Here is a 20,847-nt window from a genome sequence, read left to right on the forward strand (position 1 = left end):
AGGTGGACTGCACTGTCTGAGATGGTGGTGGAGGCAGGTACCCTCACAATGAGAAATATCTAGACGAGAACTTGATTCAATAAAAGAAAATAGACCATGTGCTGACATATGGGATTAGTATAGATGGGTACTTCTGATGGTTGGCATGGACTTGGTGGGCCAAAGGGAGTCTATGGCTGGAGTCTATGACTCATGTCTGTGTCTGTTGTTGATGAAATGGACATCAGTTGCTTGGTTGGTCAATGTTATCATGAGGTTATACAACAATCAAGGTGGAGCAAGTGAGCCAGGTCTGTATCATCTGTGAGTTTCTTTGTTCCTCTGGTGACCAGCGCCAGCCTGATCTGATATGGGGGTAGGGTGGTGGTGGGGGTGGGGTGTGATGGGGGGTGGGGGGTGGTGGGGGTAGGGCTGGTGATGGGGGTGGGGGTGGTGATGGTGGTGGGGGTGGGGGGTACTGGGGGTGGGGTGGGGGTGGGGTGTGGTGGGGGTGGGGTGGGGGTGGTGAAGCTGTGATCTTGCCTCCTCCTGGTCCATACACAACATCCTAATCACGGAATAACATTGACTCATGGGAACTCTCCATTATAACTTTTTGATACATTTTTTCCGCCAAATTTCCTCCTGCGTTTTTTGAAAGTATTAACTCAGAGAACTGTGTTATAAAACCAGAAAACACTGGAAACACTTGGCAGGTCAGGCGGAATCTGTGGAGGGAGAAACAGTTAACATTTTGGGTCCAAGACCCCCCCAAGAGAACGGTGTTATTCACTGGGTTTGACGTATATAGGAAGACTGGAACACAGTGAGTGAATCTTGGAATGCAGGGTGGAATCACAAACAGTGACATGTCATATATACTGGGTGTGAGGGATATAGAGATGTGGGATGGAGAGAATGTGTTATACAGAATTTCAGGTATACAAGGAGGCGTAGTATATAGAGAATTAAGTCTATTATACATTGGGTCTTGAATGCAGGGAAGTGTACGATATAGAGTCATAGAGTCATACAGCATGGAAACAGGTTCTTCGGCCCAACTGGTCCATGCCAACCAAGCTTCTCATCTAAGCTAGTCCCATTTGCCTGCATTTGGCCCATATCCCTCTAAACCTTTCCTATCCATGTACCTCTCCAAGTACCTTTTAAATGTTGTCAATGTACCCGCCTCAACCACTTCCCCTGGCAGCTCATTCCATATACTCACCACTCTCTGGGTGCAAAAGTTGCCCCTCAGGTTCCTATTAAATCTCTCCCCTCTCACCTTAAACCTGTGCCCTCTAGTCCTTGATTTCCCCAACCTTGGGAAAAAGACAATGTGCATTCACCCTATCTACGCCCCTTATGATTTTATACACCTCTATAAGAAGACCCCTCATTCTCTTATCCTCCAATGAAAAAAGTATACAGGTAAGTATGTTTTATACCAACCCCAGGATATGGCTAGGTGAGGAATATGGAGAATGCGTGGTATATATTGGGATAAAAGGAGATGTGGGTAGCCGTGAATGTGTTATATGAGGGATCAGGAATGAAGGAGGGTAGTATCCAGAGAATTAAGTCTGTAATACATTGGGTCTCAGATGCAGGCAGGTGTGAGATGTGCATTATACATTGAAAGTGATATATATTTGGCAGATATATTCTCTGGGATATGTTTATACACAATGTCATTTACTGGGCATATACTATGCCCAGGGCATGTTATACACAGAATTTGTTACATGCAGAGAGTTTTATGCACAGGTTATGTTGTACAGAGAGCACATTGTACATTAGACATGGTACAGAAGGCATATTATACACACGTCATAAATAAGACATGTTATACACAAGACATATATTTGTAATGTTATAAATAGGGCTGTTATGCACGAGGTGTGTTGTATGCAAGTCAAGTTGTACGCCGGGTAATTGCTAATCTAAACCCTTGGCAGTTTCTCCTAGGAAGAATTAAGCAGAGATATTCAAGAAAAATCTTAGGTTAAGATCATCTTACCCGTTTTACGGAAACCAGAAATAAACTGGGAACGTGGCCATTATGGGTTGGTTACAGAAATGTGACCAACAGCCAGACACACGCACCTGATCTTCAGGATTACTGTTCTGCTGATGTTCAGATGGAGGGAGGGGACAAAGCTCTGCTAGACTTTCAGGCTGCTTTTGTGTTGCATACACACACAACTGTTATAATACGCCAATATTGTGTGACGGGTTTGATCACCTTTTGCCCACGGGGAGAATTTCACCACTGCCTCTGCCCATTTCGTGGCTTGTGCTGTACCTGGCTTTTGCGCCACCTGAGCTGCTCACCTTTCCTGCACAGATGAACAGCTCACGAGCAGTCAGCCCCAGATAAGGCAAGTAAAATGGCATCACTGTGGCACCACTGGAGAAGGGCCTCAGTCACCCCCTCGACTCTTCTCCATCAATTAAAGCAACCACCTCCTTGACCTCCGGGAACTCAAAGATTTCTTTTACGAACAGAGGGAGATGTTCTCCACAGTTGTCCCCTCTGAACTTGGCGCTTCCAACACCGTCCCTCACATTGACTCTCTGCTGTTGTTGGCCGGAATGGCTTTGTGGACTGGCCACACTGCCGTGTCCTCCTTCAAGGTTACCTTCCTCAGTTCCAACCCCACTGCTCTATTCAGAATGGCTTAGGCTGCCAAAGGGGAGAGTGCAGGCTGTCCCGTTGAGGGGGTGGTACCCTGCTCAACCACACCCAGTGGTGGGCTGGGTACCGGGATCGCCGTGCGTTGCCCTCTCTCTGCTGGTCACGGATATTGTACTTGGCAGTGGAAGCAGGACCAGTGTTGCTCCAACGATTCTCTGGGTGCCTCCCAGAGCCTGATGAATGCTTCTCTTCAACGTCAAGAGACCGTTTCCCCATGATCTGTTTGACAAGGGATAGAACAAAACGAAAGCGCCATTAATTGTGGAGGCTGAGCATTGAGGAGACCCGCTGTAGGGGGCAGCACTGAGCCACTGCAGGCCCACGCTCATCAATATGTCAGTGATGGTGATGGATGCCCCACCCATGGCCACGGTGCAGGCTGGCATTAGGCAGACTGGTTGGAGAATCCTCAGTTCCCCTCAGGGAAGGCACGAAGAGGAGAAAAACAGCCATGGTCTCAGGTCCATTTGCAGTCACATTGTAGCTTAGCTGTTAGAGTCATAGAATCCTCCAGCACGGAAATAGGCCCATCAATCAGTGAGTTCACACTAACTAGCAACCAGCTATTTACACCAATCCTACACCAATCCCCCTTATATTCCCCAAAATCCCATCAACTCCTCCCAGATTCTACCCCTCGACAACACACACACCAGGGGCAATTTACAGTAGCCAATTAACCCACCAACTTGCACATCTTTGGGATGTGAGTGGAATTGAATTCAGGAACTGAGAGGTAATGTTGCAGCTATACAGGACCCTGGTCAGACCCCACTTGAAGTACTGTGCTCAGTTCTGGTCACCTTACTACAGGAAGGATGTGGAAGCCATAGAAAGGGTGCAGAAGAGATTTACGAGGATGCTGCCTGGATTGGGGAGCATGCCTTATGAAAGCAGGTTGAGGGAACTCGGCCTTTTCTCCTTGGAGCGACGGAGGATGAGAGGTGACCTGATAGAGGTGTATAAGATGATAAGAGGCATTGATCGTGTGGATAGTCAGAGGCTTTTTCCCTGGGCTGAAATGCTTGCCACAAGGTTTAAGGTGCTGGGGAGCAGGTACAGAGGAGATGTCAGGGGTAAGTTTTTTACTCAGAGATTGGTGAGTGCGTGGAATGGGCTGCCGGCAATGGTGGTGGAGGCGGATACGATAGGGTCTTTTAAGAGACTTTTGGATAGGTACATTAGAGCTTAGAAAAATAGAGGGCTGTGGGTAAGCCTAGTAACTTCTAAGGCAGGGACATGTTTGGCACAGCTTTGTGGGCCGAAGGGCCTGAATTGTGCTGTAGGTTTTCTATGTTTCTAAACAGAGAACCTGGAGGAAACCCTTGTAGTCACAGGGAGAACGTGCAAACTCCACACAGACAGCACTGGAGGTCAGGATTGAAGCTGGTTCCCTGGAGCTGTGAGGCAGTGGCCCAAATAGCTGAGCCACTTGTGGCACCCAATTAGTTGCACACTTGTTATTTGAATCCTTGTCTCCAGTAATAATCCAGAGACGATGGTTCCAATCCTAAAAGGCAGCTGGGAAATTTAATTAAATAATTTTGAAATAAAAGACTAACAATGGTGCTGAGCAATGGTACTAGGGTGTTGTACACTGGGTCTGTGATACAGGGAAGTGTAGGATAAAGTGAAGAGTGTTATACACTGGGTCTGTGATACAGAGAGGTGTAGAATACAGTGGTGTGTAATATAGTGGGTCTGTGATACAGGGAGGCGTGGGATTCAATATGTCAAGTATCTTATACATTATATGTGGTATATGGGCAGGTATGTTCACGACGTGTTTATACACATGACTTAATTCTGTATAGCACATGCTTTGTATAGCAAGGGAGTTCACCATTTCCTTCTCAAGGGGAGCTGAGTATGGACAGTAAAGACCAGAGCCACCCACACCTTGTGAATGGTTTTGGTCATGGATCCATCAAAGAGCTCAAGTTAAATTTTGTTGTGTTCAAGCCTTCAAACAAGTAGAACATTGGAATATTTTGCAACCATCTCATGTGTTTTGCACTTAAATTATTTAATTCATTGGGTCACAACTGGCCATCAATATTTATCTGTGGGTCCTGGTGTAACAAAGACTGAGAACAATTTGTTGTGTGTGAGCCTTAGTGTTCAGTATGTAATGTGATGATATCACCATTTATACATATTGTATCCACTGGGCGGACATTCAGCACTGCATGACTAGGTTCAACGATGAGTTCATTGCTGTTTGCAGCATGTTCTAGGTCAGCGTTATTGTTCAGTGCCATACTGAGTCAAGACAAGGAAGAAGACATCTCCACATTGATGAGCATGCACAGGAGGAGACAGGGCTGTGTGCTCCCTGTGAGCCTTACCCGGTGCAGCAGTGGTCTGTGCAGTTCTGTGGGTGGTGTGGATCTGGCTGCCTCTTGTGGGACTGCACAGTAGGTCTCCAGGATCAGGAGGTCGCAGCTACGGAAGCAGCACTCCTCCACGATGCCTCGGTTCTGGCGACTCCGGCGGCCCACCTTGTTGACTGGCAACCAGGAAATTGGAGGCATTAAACATCAGAGAAACAAGTGGCCAATCACGCAACTTACTCACCTTTACAGGCATTTCACACAGAAAGAGCTTTACACTGTATCTCACACTGTTCCTGCTCTATGAGTGTTCAATGGGACAGTGTAGAGGGAGCTTTACTCTGTATCTAACACTGTTCTTGACCTGGGAGTGTTTAATGGGAGAGTGTAGAGGGAGCTTTACTTTGTATCTAATCCATATTGTCCCTGCCCTGAGACTGTTTGATGGGACATTGTAGAGGGAGCTTCACTTTATATCTGACCCATAGTGTCCTTTCCCTGGGAGTGTTCAATGGGACAGTGTAGAGGGAGCTTTACTCTGTATCCAACCCATACTGTCCTTGCCCTGGGAGTCATAAGAGACTGCAGATCCCGGAATCTGGAGCAACAAACAGTCTGCTGGAGGAACTCAGCAGGTGGAGAAGCATCTGTGAGGGGAAAGGAATTATCAATGTTTGGGGGTTGAAACTTACATTAGGACTAAGAGTGGAGAGGGGAGATGGCCAGTTTCCAGAGGAGAGGGGGAGATGTTTTTGTCTGTCTCCTTCTATCATCCACCTGGCCCTGTCTCCCAATTCCACCCCACCCCCTTCTCTACCTGTCTCGATCTGCCTGCCATCCGTCACCCTTCCTTGGACCGCCAATCACCTCTGGCCCCTGTCTCACCACCCTTAGTCTTGATGCAGTTTTTCGACCCGAAACGTTGACAATTCCTTTCCCTCCACAGATGCTGCCGGAACCGTTGAGTTCCTCCAGCAGACTGTTTGTTGCCCTGGGAGTGTTTGATTTGACAGTGTTGAAGGAGATTTGCTCTGTACCTAACCTATACTGACGGTTCCTGCCCTGGAAGATCTGACGGCAAAGTGGGAGCTTTATTCAGTATCTAACCCATGCTGTACCTGCACTGAAAGGATGGTGCAGTGGGATTTATATTCTATATCTAACCCCTGTTCCATCTGCACTGGGAGTTTCTAATGTTGAAATTATCAGAATATTAGGAGAATACAACAGGGTGGGAGGCCATTCAGCTCATCATACCTGTACTAGCTCTTTGAAAGTCTATTATTATCGCACACATCCTCTTTCCCCACACTTAGCATTTCACACAGTAACCTCTTGCTTTGTCATAACAGAAATCTTTGTATGCTCAGTAGTTCAACACTCACAAACGTTGAACTACATGGTAGATTTTCTAGACCCTGGTTTTCATTATAAGGAAGATCAGTGGTGACATTAAGAAATGCAATTTCATGTATAATGAGACATCAAGTCAAGGATAACCCTGATTTAGTTTTTTTTAAAGGCAGAGAGATTTTAAGGCATTGGTGTTTAGAGGGACATGGTGTCCTTGTACACAAATCATTGAAAGTTAACTTGCAGGGATAACAAACAATTAGGAAGTCAAACAATATGTTGGCCTTCATTGGAAGAGGATCTGAGTAAAGACATTTTACTGGAATTATATAGGGTTTCTGGTGAGACAACACCTGGAATATTTTGTATGGTTCTGGTTTCCCTACAGAAGGAAGAATATATTTTCAATGGAAGGAGTGCAGGGAAGGTTCACCAGATTGATCTATGGGCTGGGAGAGGAGGGTTGGGGAGGGTGTGTTTGTCCTAAGAGGAGAGATTTAACAGGTTGAGCCTACAACTCTCTGGGGTTTAGAAGAATGAGGAGATCTCATTGAAGCATACAAAATTCTTGTGGGGTTTGGAAGGGTAGATGCAGGCATGAGATTTCCCCTGGCGACGGTATCTAAACCGAGTGTTACAGGTCAAAATAAGTCAAGTCTTTTGGGACTAAGACGAGGAGAAATTTCTTCACCCAGTGCACTGTGAACCTTTGGAATGCACAGCCCTGCGGCGGCTCAATCAGCGACTGTATTAAAGACAGATTAATAAAGTTTTATATTAAGGGAATCAGGGGATATTAAATTAGTGCAAGAAAGTGTCACTGGGTGAAAGATCAGCCCTATTCCTATTCTATTTTTTGTGTGATTTACAGCACATGGTGTGGAATAGACTATCTGGGATAATCACTCAGTGGATATGTTTGGTGAGTAAATTGAAAGAATGGCAGGGTAAATTAGAGAAATTCACCTCTCCGAGATAGAAGTCCACTGAATTCTTCCTGGCCCTGGGATATAATATTTCCAGTTGATGATCAGATGAGGGTTTGGAGGGTGCAGATGAGAAACTGAATAGAGATTCGCCCAAACTATTGCTAATACTTTGATTAATCTGTGGTTTAGCTTTCCATAAAGCTTAATGACCTGCAAGCAATGAGTGAAGCCAAGTAAACATGCCCCATTGAACTGACATCAAGTTAAGTACACCCAGTCAGCATTTCCAGTCCCCACAACACAGAGTGTAAATATAACCTAACAAATGTAAATATAACCCACAGAAAGGGAGCTCTCCTCAGGGCCCCAGCTCAATATTTATCAATTTCAAGCAATGTCAGTAAATCAATTGATCTGGTCATTAACACATTGCTGCTTTGGGGATCTTGCAGTGCCCAAGTTGTCAGCATTCTTTGTTTCAGAACAGGGACTTCAGCACGTTGGTCGCAAAAATGTTGTGGGCCTTCCAAAGAATGCGGCAGAAAGTTGCTCTCTGTGAATAGTAATGATTGGCTAAAGTTGGAGATTGGTCAGCAAGGCAGAACTTGCCAGGAAGCTGGCAATGTTAGTCATGGAGTCATACAGCACAGAAACAGGCCGTTTGGCCCATCACATCCATGCTGACTTTTTGCTCATCTGCACAAATTGGATTGCCCTCCTTAGATCTTTCTATGCCTTGCCTATTTAAGTGTCTGCCTAAATGCCTCTTAAATGTAGAGATTGTATCTGATTCCACCACCACCTCTGGCAGTGAGTTCCAGATATCAACCACTCTCTCTGTAAAAATAACTTACCCCTCAGATCCCCTTTGAAACTCCTACTTCTCACCTTAAACCTGTGCCCTCTTGTTTTTGATACCCTTGCCAGGGGAAAAAAGATTTTGACTGTCTACCCTATCTATGTCTCTCATAATCTTATATACCTCTATCAGGTCACCCCTCAGCCTCCTTTGCTCCAGAGAACACAAACCCAACCTATCTAATCTCTCCCCATAACTAATGTCCTCCAATCCAGGCTACATCCTGGTGAATCTCTTCTGCACTTTCTCCAGTGTCAGGGAAAAAAGAAAATTTGGAAAGTATAAAATTATTTAACTTAAGGGAGACATTGTCAATTCAAGAAACAATGAGGTAGACATCCCAAAAATGAATGGCAATGTTTGACTAGAATCTACTAAGGGCAAACAATGATTGGATAGGATACATCCAATGACTGAAAGTAAATGGCGAGCAGCTGTACAATCAATGGCAATGATTGGATAGAGATCATTCAGTCAATAACTGATGAGGTAGAAATGACCCAATCAACTGCGACACATGGATAGAAACCATCCAATCAATGAACTGGCAGGCATTCCATCAATGGAAGTGTTGACTTGGTGACTTATTTCAATGCCAACCAGAAGCAATATCAGTTTTATTGATAGGCTGCCACCAGATGTTCTCATAAATAATATTTAATATTTTTATATGGAGGGATAATACTGACCGCAGGAGTCCAGAGTCTCAGAGCTGGGTAAGGGGACAGGTATGGTATCAACTCTCAATTCAGTCTCATAGAACATAGAACATAGGAACAGGCCATTTGGCCCATAACGTTGTACTGAACTAATTTAGCTAATGACACCTAATCCCTTCTGCCTGCACATGGTCCATATCCCTCCATTCTCCACACATTCATGTGCCTATCTAAGAGCCTCTTAAACACCACTATCGTATCTGCCTCCACCACCACCCCTGGCAGCACATTCCAGGCACCCACCACTCTCTGTGTAAAAATCTTGCCCCGCACATCTCCTTTGAACTTACCCCCTCTCACCTTAAATGCATGCCTTCTTGTATAAGACATTTCGACCCTTGGCTGTCTACCCTATCTATGCCTCTCATAATTTTGTAAAATTCTATCATGTCTCCCCTCAGCCTCTTCTGTTCCAGAGAAAAACAATCCTAGTTTGTCCACCTTCTAACTCCCACCTGTCCCTGTCTCAACTGTCTATTCCAACAGTACTAAAGATTGCCTGCAGTGTCTTCAGAAAGTGTGTGTATATGTTTGTACGTGTTGGGGAGATCATGATAGGGAGGGGCCATGTGGTTGGTTGAAGTTAACATGCAGTGGGGGGTGTCAAGCTACAGAGGATCTCAGTCACCGTTTGATGGGGTGACACAAAAGTCATCAGGATGTCCCAGGGATGGGCTGCACATAAACCCTCCTCTCCGCAAGCTGATACGATAATGGGGTGTCAGAGTTAGAGAGCAAGCTGAAATCCAAAGCAAAATATTGCACACACTGGAAACCTGAAATAAAACAAAACAGAAAACACTCAGCAGGTCAGGCAGCATCTGCAGAGAGAGAAAAACAGCTAACGTTTCAGGTTGATGATCTTTTATGGAACTAGAAATGAAATGTTTTGAATGGCAGAGAAAGTGGGGAAGGGCTGAGAGGACAATGGGGAAGGTTCCTTCTAGTATTTCAGATTTTATTAACCCCTTTACTACCTTCCCTCAGCCAAACCTTGTGTCATTCAATCACTCCTGATCTCTACATTCCCTTTTGTTCTCACCACCCCTTCCCACTTTCTCTGCACCTTAACCCTTGTTTCATCCCCAACGTCTGATGGCAGGTCAACTACCTGTGATAACTCTTGTTTCTCTCTGTAACTCTGTTTCTCTCTCCACAGATGCTTCCTTTACTCACCTATTAGGATGGGCATTCCTTCCCTGAGCTGAATTGGTGCAGGAGCCGGGGTTACCTCTGTTGCGTTGTGATAGTTAAAAACAAAGGGGGGGTTCTCACCAAAGTAAAAGCCCCTCTCCGCACAGATGAACTGCAGTGTATCCACAAGCTCGGCTCCACACAGTGTCTCCGCTGTCCTTGAGTTCGAAGCCCCCATGCAGGCAGTGAGAACCAACAAGATGCACAATGGCTTCACGGGGCTCCTGGAGCCAGCTGCCTAGGGAAAGAAAACAGAGAATTGCCTCAAACCACTCCTGTTGAATGCAGTTATCTTGGTTTTTCAGACCACTCGTCCCCATTCCCTTCCAAAACCCACCCTTGGCACCATCTTGCAGCGTCAACCTAACCTCAAACCTAATCCTAGCAACCCTAACCCCTTAAAACCCTAATCCTGTCCCCCTCCTTGTCCCAGCAAGCACCCTGATAGTTTCAGGCTCAAGCCCCAGATTGTTTGTCACCCATGATTTTTTTCACTGACTACTCAATGCCTTATGCTGGAGGAAAGTAAACCTTGGAGACTGGGCAATTCCTCAAACCATACCAACAGTAAAAAGGTAAATTCAGCCTTGGTAGTGGGAAATAGGGGCACTGGTCTATCAAGGCTTAACTTACGCTTTTACTCATTAGTATCAATGTGGGATTCTGCATATTTTGATCATGCCACAGGAAATGGAATTATTTCTGTGTTAGATACTAGGCAGGACATCAGGGGAGACCCACTCTGTTTTGCTGTAGAGTGGCTGCCTGGAAGCTTTTATGCTCACTCAAGGGAGCAGAGGGACTTCATCTAACAACTCATCTGAATGTTGACGCCTCCGTCAGTACACACTCTCTCTGTATTTGCCCTGTGGCAATTGCTTCAGTTCTGTTTCAAACGCACCTCACAAGTTAATTTACCTGACTTTTTATTTAAATTTTCAAGATGTAAGCAAGGCCAACATTTATTGGTTACTTTATAGGTTGATTAAAAAAAAGTATCAATCCAGAGAAAGATGAAAGCGTGGAACTCACTTGCACAGGAGGATGAGGTGGTTAGCACTGATGCATTTTAATGGCAAGCTGAATAAACATGAGGAAGACAGGAATAGAAGGATATATTAATGTAGGTGGATAAAGTAAGGCAGCTAACGTGGAAGATAAACCCTGACCTAAAACATCTGGGACCAATTAACCATTTCTGTCCTCAGCTATTCATTGTACATCTGAGTTCTGCGTTGGATTCATGACATGTTGCAATGTACGGGGACTCAGGCCTCATGTGGCTTGGATCTGTGTGGTTAAGCCTTTTCATTCAGACAGCTGTCAACAACTTAATGATGAAAAGCATTGACAAACTATTAGAATAAACACTGTTAACACAAGCCTGTGGGATTAACTCTGTGTGTCCCCTGAGAGGAAACACAGATGTTTAAACTTCCCATTGGGTAATCCAACATCGAAATGTCCCTCTCCCTCTCCCTCTCCCTCTCCCTCCCTCCCTTCCACCCTCTCTCTCTCTTTCCTTCTCTTTCTCCTTCCACCCTAATCTCCCTCCCTCTCTTTTTCTCTCTCATCCTCTCATTATTCAGGTGAGATGTTAAATGAAATCTCTCTTCCCTCACATCAGGGTGTAAAAGATACCAAGAAGTCAGGGGAGGGGGGTGTGACTACTCCTGTTAACTACCATTCAATATTTATTCCCACGACCAACATCTAAAAACCTATCTGAAGGTTTATCACATTCCTGTTTGTGGGGTCTTGCTGTGCGCGTCACAACAGTGGCTACACTTCGGCATCGTTAGCTATACAGTGCCTTTCAACATTCTGAGGTCATGAAAGTTGTAATAGCAATACAGTCCTTGCTTGGCAGATTTTGCCAATACCTTTCAGAATGCAAACTCAGATGCAGGGCAGCACAGTGGCGCAGCTGCTGCCTCACAGCGCCAGAGACCCAGGTTCTATCCTGGCATTCAGGCACTGTCTGTGTGGAATTCGCATGTTCTCCCTGTGACCACATGGGTTTCCCCACACACCACGGTTTCCTCCCACCTCCCAAAGACACGTGGGTTGGCAGGTTAATTTGTCACTGTAAGTTGTCTTTAGTGTGTGGTGAGTGGTAGGATCTGGGGGGAATTGATGAGAATGTGGTGAGACTAAATATGGGATCAGTGTTAATAGGTGATTGATGGTTGGCTCGGACCTGGTGGGCTGAAGGTCCTGTTTCCCTGCTGTATCTCTCTATGACTTTTTGATGAGAATAACCTCTTTTAAAATTCTCCATGCAGTCACTCTCACCCATCTGCACTTATTGTCTAACTGCAGTCCTGAAGCCACTGATTCTTGCTTGCACAGGGTCCTACCAGGGCAGATGCATCACAACAGAGAATTGGGGACTGGCATGTTTTTTCTGAAGGTGGAAGAAACATCTGGGATGGTCCTGAGACTGTGCACCGGGACCACACAAAAGCCCAGCATAGGCAGTGGAAGGAGTGTACCACCTCCCAAACTACCCACACGCCGGTCTCATCAAGCACCTGCACCGTCAGTCTGTGGCTCCACATTGGCCTCAGCCACCCACAGAACCGAAACGGGAGCAAGTCATCCTCGACCTTGGGGCTCTGCCTAAGAAGGCGGGATTTATCAGAGAGATAGTGAAGGGGTTATCAGATGGAATGTGCAGGAGTCTCCTATTTTGCAACTCTGACTACAGACTCAGGGAAATTCACCGCCTGTTGTGTACATTGAGATATTTGGAGGAAGTTAAAGACATTTTATTTCCCAACCATGTCTGCTTCAGTCTCTAATTTCCACTATTTGCAATTCTTTATTTGCCCGATGCATTCGTTCCATTTCACCTGAACATCAAGATTCTTAAACCAGAGAGGTGAAAAACAGCAGTCTCTAGGAAATTAAACAGTGGACAATCCTTTCACCCTGATCTTTAACCTTTAGCCTCATTTACTGGCCGATTATTCAGGACTGAGAGAAAGAGACCACCCAACCCAAAATATCCAATCCAAAAATACCAGAAACCTCAAAATACCCAACCCCCAAATATCCCAGCCCAAAATATCCAATGCCAAGATATAGCAAACCTCCAAGGTAGCCCAACATATTACAAATCGTGAAATACCCCCAAGGATCCAATCCCCCAAATATTTCAATGCATATCGGCCCCAATTATTCCCAACTCTGAAATGCCAACCTTCGAAATTCCATCAGCAAAACATCCAAATATTCCCTAAAGCCCAAAAGGTTCCAATAAGCCTCAACCATAGGTATGCCCTAACCCACCAAATCCTGCCACTCAAAATATCCAATATCAAAACACCCATATAATCCAATATAACCCATGTATACCAAACCTGAAATACTGAAATACACAAAGACCAGTATGCCCTAAATCTCAAATGCATGTAAAATATTCCAACCAGAAAATACTCCAAATCCCCAATCTAAATATAACTCTTCCATTCTGAAAAATCCTCCCCTACAAACCTCAGGGGAACAAACAGCAGATCAAAGTATCTCAGCCTGAATATGTGCCCACTGTGAATAAGCAGGCTGATTGTAATGTTACTTGCATTGGAAGTCCCCTGTCCACACAGAGCAGTCTGTAATCTCAAAACTCAATACCACCCTCACCATAAATATCCATATCCTCATAGAGTAGGGTCCACACCCATACTTCTGATAATATCACCAGTTTCAATGTAATCACACTCTAATGTAATCTCACTTCATTATACCTCTCTCCTTTCATTATAATGCATAACTCTGAAGATATTTAACCTCTAAGGTGGAAAATTAAAGATTGTCCTGCTCCTGCTGTTTGAATGTCCGCTGCAGTTCTTGAGGGAGTGCTGCGCTATTGGAAGTTATGAGGTATTACACTGGTGGCCTCATGAAAATTAGATGGTTCTATTAACTCCAAGGTAGGGAATACTGTTGACCTGACTAATATAACCTCAAAGATCATACTGAACTGTTTACTCCATCTTGTAACTGCTTATGGGGTCCTGGTGTGTGCAAATACTGCTGTTTGCTGGCCATAATTTTGGCAAGTGAACCAGAGAGAGAGAGAGAAAGAGAGAGAGAGAGAGAGAGAGAGAGATGCTTTTACATTATATTATGCTATCTGTCAGGGCAGTGGAAGCAGATTCAGTAGGATTTTTCAGAAGGACAAATGCTTGCAATTTGCAGGGATTTGAGGAAGGAGCAAGGAAGTGCGACTGATCATACAGAACTTCCTAGGATAGACAGGATGGGCCAAATGGCCTCCTTTGTACTGTAAGATCTAATGAACTCACAAAATGCTGTAAGATGCAGTGTAAAAATATTAGCTTTCTGGTTATAAAGGTTCCAAGACGTAGAAATTGCTGCACTGAAGGTGTGAAGTTGACAAATTACTTGAAATGCTCTAATTTACCTGGAAAGGGTTCATCCGTGTGAGAGCAGAGTCCTTGCAGTTCCCGGTGCAGCTAAATGTGTGACGCCTTCCCATTACTGAGCAGCTTTCCGAGGTAGGCACTAACTAGGGAACGCTCCAACTGCAGCCAATCCAGAGTGAAACTGCTGGTGACTGCAGGCAAAGTTATCAAAGCCTGACTGGAGGACTTTGTTCTGCTCTGTGTGTGTACGTGTGTGTGTGTGTGTGTGTGTGTGTGTGTGTGTGTGTGTGTGTGTGTGTGTGTGTGTGTGTGTGTGTGTGTGTGTGTGTGTGTGTGTGTGTGCGTGTGCACGTGCATATGTCTTTGTCAATGTGTCTGCATAGTTGTATATGATTGTGTTTTCGTATCTGTTTATCAGAGTCATACCCTTTGGCCCATCATGTCTGTGCTTACCATCAAGCACCTATCTATACTAATCCCGTTTACTAACACTTGGTCTGTCACCTTCCATACCTGCACGATTCAAACGCCCGTCTGGGCACTTCTTAAATGTTGTGAGAGTCTCTGCCTCCACCACCCACTCAGCAGTGTGTTCCAGATCCCATCCACTCTCCGGGTGAAAAGGTTCTTCCACGGATACCCTCTCAACTTTTTACCCCTTACCCTAAACCTATGCTATAGGTTTAAGTTTTCCTACAATCTACCCTACCTATGCCCTCATAATTTTCTGGCGCATTCTGCCTCCACTGCTCCAAGGAAAACAAACCCTGCCTATCCAGTAACTGAAACGCTCCGTCACAGGCAACATCGTGGTGAACCTTCTCTGCACCCTCTCCAGTGCTATCACGTTCTTCCTATATTGTGGCAATCAGAACTGCACTCAGTACTCCAGCTGTAGCCTAACTAATGTTTAATAAAGTTGTAGCACAACCTTCCTGCTCTTCTGTTCTGATGTGTGTTTATGTGTATGTGCATATGCGTGTTTGTCTATGTATGGTATGTATCTGTGTGTGGGGGGTTTGTGAGTGCATATGCTTGTTAATAAGTGTGTGTATGCATGTACTTGTGATATGTGTGTTCAAGGGCATGTGTGTTTAAGTGTGTTCATATATATGTGTATATGTGTGTGCAAATGTATTGAGTATGTGTGTATATATCGGTGTGCGCATGTGTGTGTGCGTGTGCACGCCCGTGTGCGTGTGTGCATGTGCGTGTGTGTGTTTTCACACAGAGGGTGGTGGGTACATGGAACGAGCTGCCAGAGGAAGCTATAGCGGTGGATACAATTGAAACATTCAAAACAACGTTGAGACAGGTACATGGGCAGAAAAGGTTTAGAGGGATAAGGTAAGACCTGTACATGCAGGACTAGCTGGGATAGAAATCTTGGTCAGCATGGACGAGTTGGGCCGAAGGGCCTATTTCCATGCTGTATGACTATGACTCAACCATCCACTCCTTCCTCTTCTCTCTTCTCTCCACCCCCCACCCCCTGCCCCATCCCCAGATCTTCGCTGAAGTTGAGCTGTGGGATCACTAACTGATGTACCATTGCGAAGGCACTGCTTCCTGCAATGCGGCAGCACTCCCTCTGCATTCCACTGGGTGTCAGCTTAGGTTCATCATTGCTCCGTCCATGTCTCTGAGCAGGGAGTCTGAGCCTCTGGAACCAGGATGAGTGTGTACAGTGAAAAACAAACAGCTGGAGGAACTCGGCGGGTCCGACAGCTCCTGTGGAGGGAAATGGACCGGTCGATGTTCGGGTCGAGACCCTTCCTCTGGACTGAAAGATAGAGGGGAGGTAGCCAGTATAAAGAGGTGGAGGGAAGGGGTGGAGCAAGAGCTGGCAGGTGATATCTGCTTATGTGATAGGCAGATGGAGGAGGGAAGAGTCGGAATAGTGCCAGAGGTTGGGAAGTGATAGGTGGAGGTGACAAAGGACTGCAGATAGAATCTGATATGAAATGAAGGTGGATCATGGAACCAAATAAGAGAGTTTGGATTCTGAATCCAATCAGACAAATCGCTCTGGATCCCACGCATTCCGGATGAGCCTACCATGTGGGACCTTGTCAAACGCCTTACTAAAATCCATGTAGACGACATCCGTAACTCTACCTTCAACAATCACCTCCGTCACCTCCTCGAAAAACTCAATCAAGTTAGACACAGGTGGGAGGGGAAAGATTTAAAGGGGACTTGAGGGGCAACTTTTTCACACAAAGAATGGTGGGTATATGGAACGAGCTGCCAGAGGAAGCTGTGGTGGTGGGTACGGTAACAACACTTAAGAAACATTTAGACAGGTACGAGGGGTGTGGGCCAAATGGTTTAGAGAGATATTGGGCAGAAGAGAACAGTGGTGGGAGGGGCCCAATGGGAGGACTGTGTAGATGGTGGAGGAGGGGAAAGAAACAGGGTGATGTGGTGGGTGTAGGAGGAACTGGGTAGATCAGGAGGAGAGAGAAAAGGGACAGAGGGGGAGCAATTGGAGAGACGGCCCAGATCGTTATGCGCCCTGCCCGCTCCTGCCACCAGCTTCCACTGGGTGCCAATGGCCAATGAGCTGATGCCCTGAACTGCAGGGGCATCTGGTGAGGTGGTACCGTCTTCAGGTGAAAAGTAGGCTTCAGCCAGCATCCCAGTGAGGCCGTGCTCCCAGGACAGGCTGACTGCCTTCGACACTGTAACCCAATGACCTTGTTGACTGTCAGAGATTTTGAGTTGTTACACTCTTGCTATTCAGAGACACTTAGAATATAGTTAAACTTAGATTATTAAAAAACGTAGAATTAAAAACAGACAGTAAAAAAAATTAAATGTGAAACAACTCAGACACTTACCTGTGCCCACCTTTCAGAATCAGAGTCAGGTTTATTATCACTGACTTATATGTTGTGAAATTTGTTGTTTTGCGGCAACAGTACAGTGCAAAGACATAAAATTACTATAAATTATAAAATAAATAAATAGTTCAAAAAAAGGAATAATGAGGTAGTCTTCATGGACTGTTCAGAAATCTGACGGCAGAGGGGAAGAAGCTGTTTCTAAATCGTTGACTGTGGGCCTTCAGGCTCCTGTACCTCCTCCCCGATGGTAGTAACAAGAAGAGGGCATGTCCCGGGTGGTGAGGAACATTTTTCCTCAGGGTTGGTGACCCTGGGGTCATGGTTCATTCTACTGCCTTCCTGAAGGGTGAGGTGTTGGGATTTTAGAACATTGAACAGCACAGGAGAGGAACAGGCCCTTCGGCTTACGGTGTTGTGCTGAACTAATTAAACTAGTAATTAAATGCCCAACCAAATTAATCCCTCTGCTTAAACAATTTCCATATCCCTCCATTCTCTGCACATTTATGTGTCTATCTAAGAGCCTCTTAAATGCCTCTATCGTATCTGCCTCCACCACCACCCCTGGCAGCACAATCCAGGCAACCACCATTCTCTGTGTAAAAAACTTGCCCCGCACATCTCCTTTGAATTTTCCCCCTCTCACCTTAAATGCATGCCCTCTAGTATTGGATATTTTGGCCCTGGGAGAAAGCTACTGGATATCTACTCTATCTCTGCCCCTCATAATTTTATAAACTGACTTCATCAGGTCTCCTCATCAGCCTCCACCGCTCCAGAGAAAGCAACCCTAGTTTGTCCAACCTCTCCTTATAGCACGTGCCCTCTAATCCAGGCAGCAACCAGCATTTTGCCTCCAGACCCCTGCCCAGTATGTCAGGCTGTGTTGGCAGTGTCTGCAGGAAGCCGGCAGTGGAGCAGGGAGTCGGATCTGTCCACATCTGGCCTCTGGGTCAACTGGGGCTTTCACATTTGCCCAATACCAGCAGAAGCTCAGACAATCCGAGCAACAAACAGACCACAGTTGGCGTTCCTTGTGGAATTGCTGGATGACAACTGACATTCCCGATGGAATCACGGGATGACAGCTGGAATTTCCCCTGGGTATCTTTGTCTGTTTGTTTAATTTGGCCCATTATAGAAGCAAAGCCTCTTTAGAGCATGAGAAAATAGGAGAAGGAGTAGGCCACTCGGCCCCTCAAACCTAACCCCACCATTCAATATGATCATTGGCTGACCTACCCCGGGCCTCATCTTTGGGATGTGAGAGGAAACCGGAGCACCCGGAGGAAACCCACACAGTCACAGGGAGAACGTGAAAGCTCCACACAGACTGCACTGGAATTCAGCATTGAACCTGGATTGGATGGACTATGAAGCAGCAACAAAACTTGCTGCACCACTGTGCTGTCTAGGTACAAAACCTCTTCTGTGCCAGTTCCCCATAGCCCTCAATTCTTTGATCTCTCAAAAATATATCTATCTCCTCTTTGTATATCTTTGGGGAATCAAGAACTTGAGGTCATAGCTTTAAGGTGAGAGGGGAGAGATTTAATAGGAAGCTCATGGGAAACCTTTTCACCCAGAGGGTGGTCTGTATATGGAATGAGCCGTCAGAGGAAGTGGAGAAGCAGGTACATCAACAACATTAAAAAGAGACAGGTACATGGATAGGGGAGGTTTAGCGGGATATGGGCCAAAGATGGGTAAATGGGATTAGCTTAGATGGGCATCTTGGTCGGCATGGACCAGTTGGGCCAAAGGGCCTGCTTCCCTGCTATATGACTCTAATGATCCAACCTCCAGAACCTCGCTGGTAAAGAATTCCAGAGGTTCCCCCATCCTCTGCGGGGAAGAAGTTCTCGTGTACTGCAGTCTTAAATGAATGCCCCTTTAATCTTGTAATTATGGCCCCTTGTCCAAGCCTCTCCCCACTGCCGGAAACATCTCAACATCTACCCTGTTGTGTCCCCTTTGGATCTTATATATTTCCATAAGATCACTCCTCATTCTTCTAAACTCCAGATACAGATCTAATATTCTCATAATATACTTTCTTATAACATCAAGACCATTGAGTCTCAAGCATTGTTGTGAGTCCCACTCCCCACTTATTCCCTATAAACCTATTTTCTTTCACATGCCCCATCAATTCCCCTCTAATTTTCCTTCACACACCAACATTGGGGGTAATTTACAGTAACCAATTACCTATGAACCAGCACATCTTTGGAATGTGGGAGGAAACCGGAGCACCCGGAGGAAACCCACATAGTCACAGGAGAACGTGAAAGCTCCACACAGACTGCACTGGAAGTCAGGCATTGAACCTGGATTGGATGGACTATGAAGCAGCAACAAAACTTGCTGCACCACTGTGCTGTCTAGGTACAATACAAGCTGTACTTATGGTAACCTTTTCATTTGCCTGTTCCTGCAACATTCAACTAACTACTTTGAATTTTCGGTCAATAAATGGAATCTGCTCTGTTGATTTAATCCTGAAATCAACTTAAAAATTGCCATCTTAATAGTGAATTTACCACAATACAGTCTATCACAGGCTCGTCACTTCCTTCCATCCAGTCCATCTTCACGGAGGTTGCTTCAGGAAGGCTGGTAGTATCATCGAAGATGCCTGCCACCCTGGCCTTTCCTTCTTCTTTCTTCTGCCTTCTGGCAGAAACAGGAGCTTGAAAGTCTGGACGACCAGCTTCTTCCCCACTGCTATCAGACCCCTGAACCAATCACCTCTTTCACATCTCCTTCCTGTGGTGAAAAACACGATGATGCTGGAGGAACTCAGCTGGCCAGGCAGCATCTATGGAGAAAAGCAGGAGGTCAACGTTTCGGGTCAGGACCCTTCTTCAGGTCCTGACCTGAAACGTTGACCACCTGCTTTTCTCCCCGGATGCTGCCTGGCCTGCTGAGTTCCTCCAGCATCATTGTGTTTTTTATCTAGATTCCAGCATCTGCAGTCCTTTCTTTCCCTTCCCTGTGATGCTGCCATGTTCTCGGACTCTTAACTCTACCTCTCTCAGTTATTCTGTTATTGTCACTTTAGCAGTTTATTTTCTACTACTTCAGTTTGCACTACAATCTGCACCATTCCATTGTCTTGCACGTTCCATCTATGAGCTTCCTGTGAACAAGGAATTTCATTGTATCCTGGTGGATATTGGTATTGGTTTATTATTGTCACTTGTACCGAGGTACAGTGAAAAACTTGTCTTGCATACCAATCATACAGGTCAATTCATTACACAGTGCAGTTACATTGGGTTAGTACAGAGTGCATTGAGGTAGAACAGGTAGAAACAATAACACATTATGACATTAAATTAATCTAATCTAATCTAATTTCACTAATGTGTGTGCAGAGGAGCTCAGCATTCCGTGCTGCTGCCTCAGAGCATCAAAGATCCGGGTTCAGTCCTGACTGCAGTCTGTCTGGAGTTTTCATGCTCTCCCTGTCACTGCGTGTGTTTCCCTGAGGTGCTCTGGTTTCCTCAGAGCCAGCGAGGAATCCCAATGGGAAATAAT

The 20,847-nt window shown here is 45.6% G+C and overlaps 1 protein-coding gene across 2 annotated transcripts; it reads right to left on the reverse strand.

Moving 5' to 3' along the window:
* Positions 1–1,716: 1,716 nt before the first annotated feature.
* LOC127585526 (insulin-like growth factor II) lies at positions 1,717–14,701 on the reverse strand. Of its 2 annotated transcripts, none has more exons than XM_052043060.1 (4): positions 14,494–14,701; positions 10,146–10,302; positions 5,026–5,186; positions 1,717–2,896 (listed from the first exon to the last, which is right to left on the reverse strand). In XM_052043060.1, exons 1-4 carry the CDS (start codon positions 14,566–14,568, stop codon positions 2,651–2,653), a joined length of 639 nt encoding a protein of 212 aa, XP_051899020.1. In that variant the 5' UTR covers positions 14,569–14,701; the 3' UTR covers positions 1,717–2,650. The 2 variants fall into 2 exon arrangements, with proteins under 2 accessions (XP_051899020.1, XP_051899019.1); XM_052043059.1 differs by having other exon boundaries at positions 10,047–10,302.
* Positions 14,702–20,847: the final 6,146 nt, after the last annotated feature.

Source organism: Pristis pectinata, chromosome 33 (genome assembly GCF_009764475.1).
Source record: "Pristis pectinata isolate sPriPec2 chromosome 33, sPriPec2.1.pri, whole genome shotgun sequence".
Taxonomy (NCBI): domain Eukaryota; kingdom Metazoa; phylum Chordata; class Chondrichthyes; order Rhinopristiformes; family Pristidae; genus Pristis; species Pristis pectinata.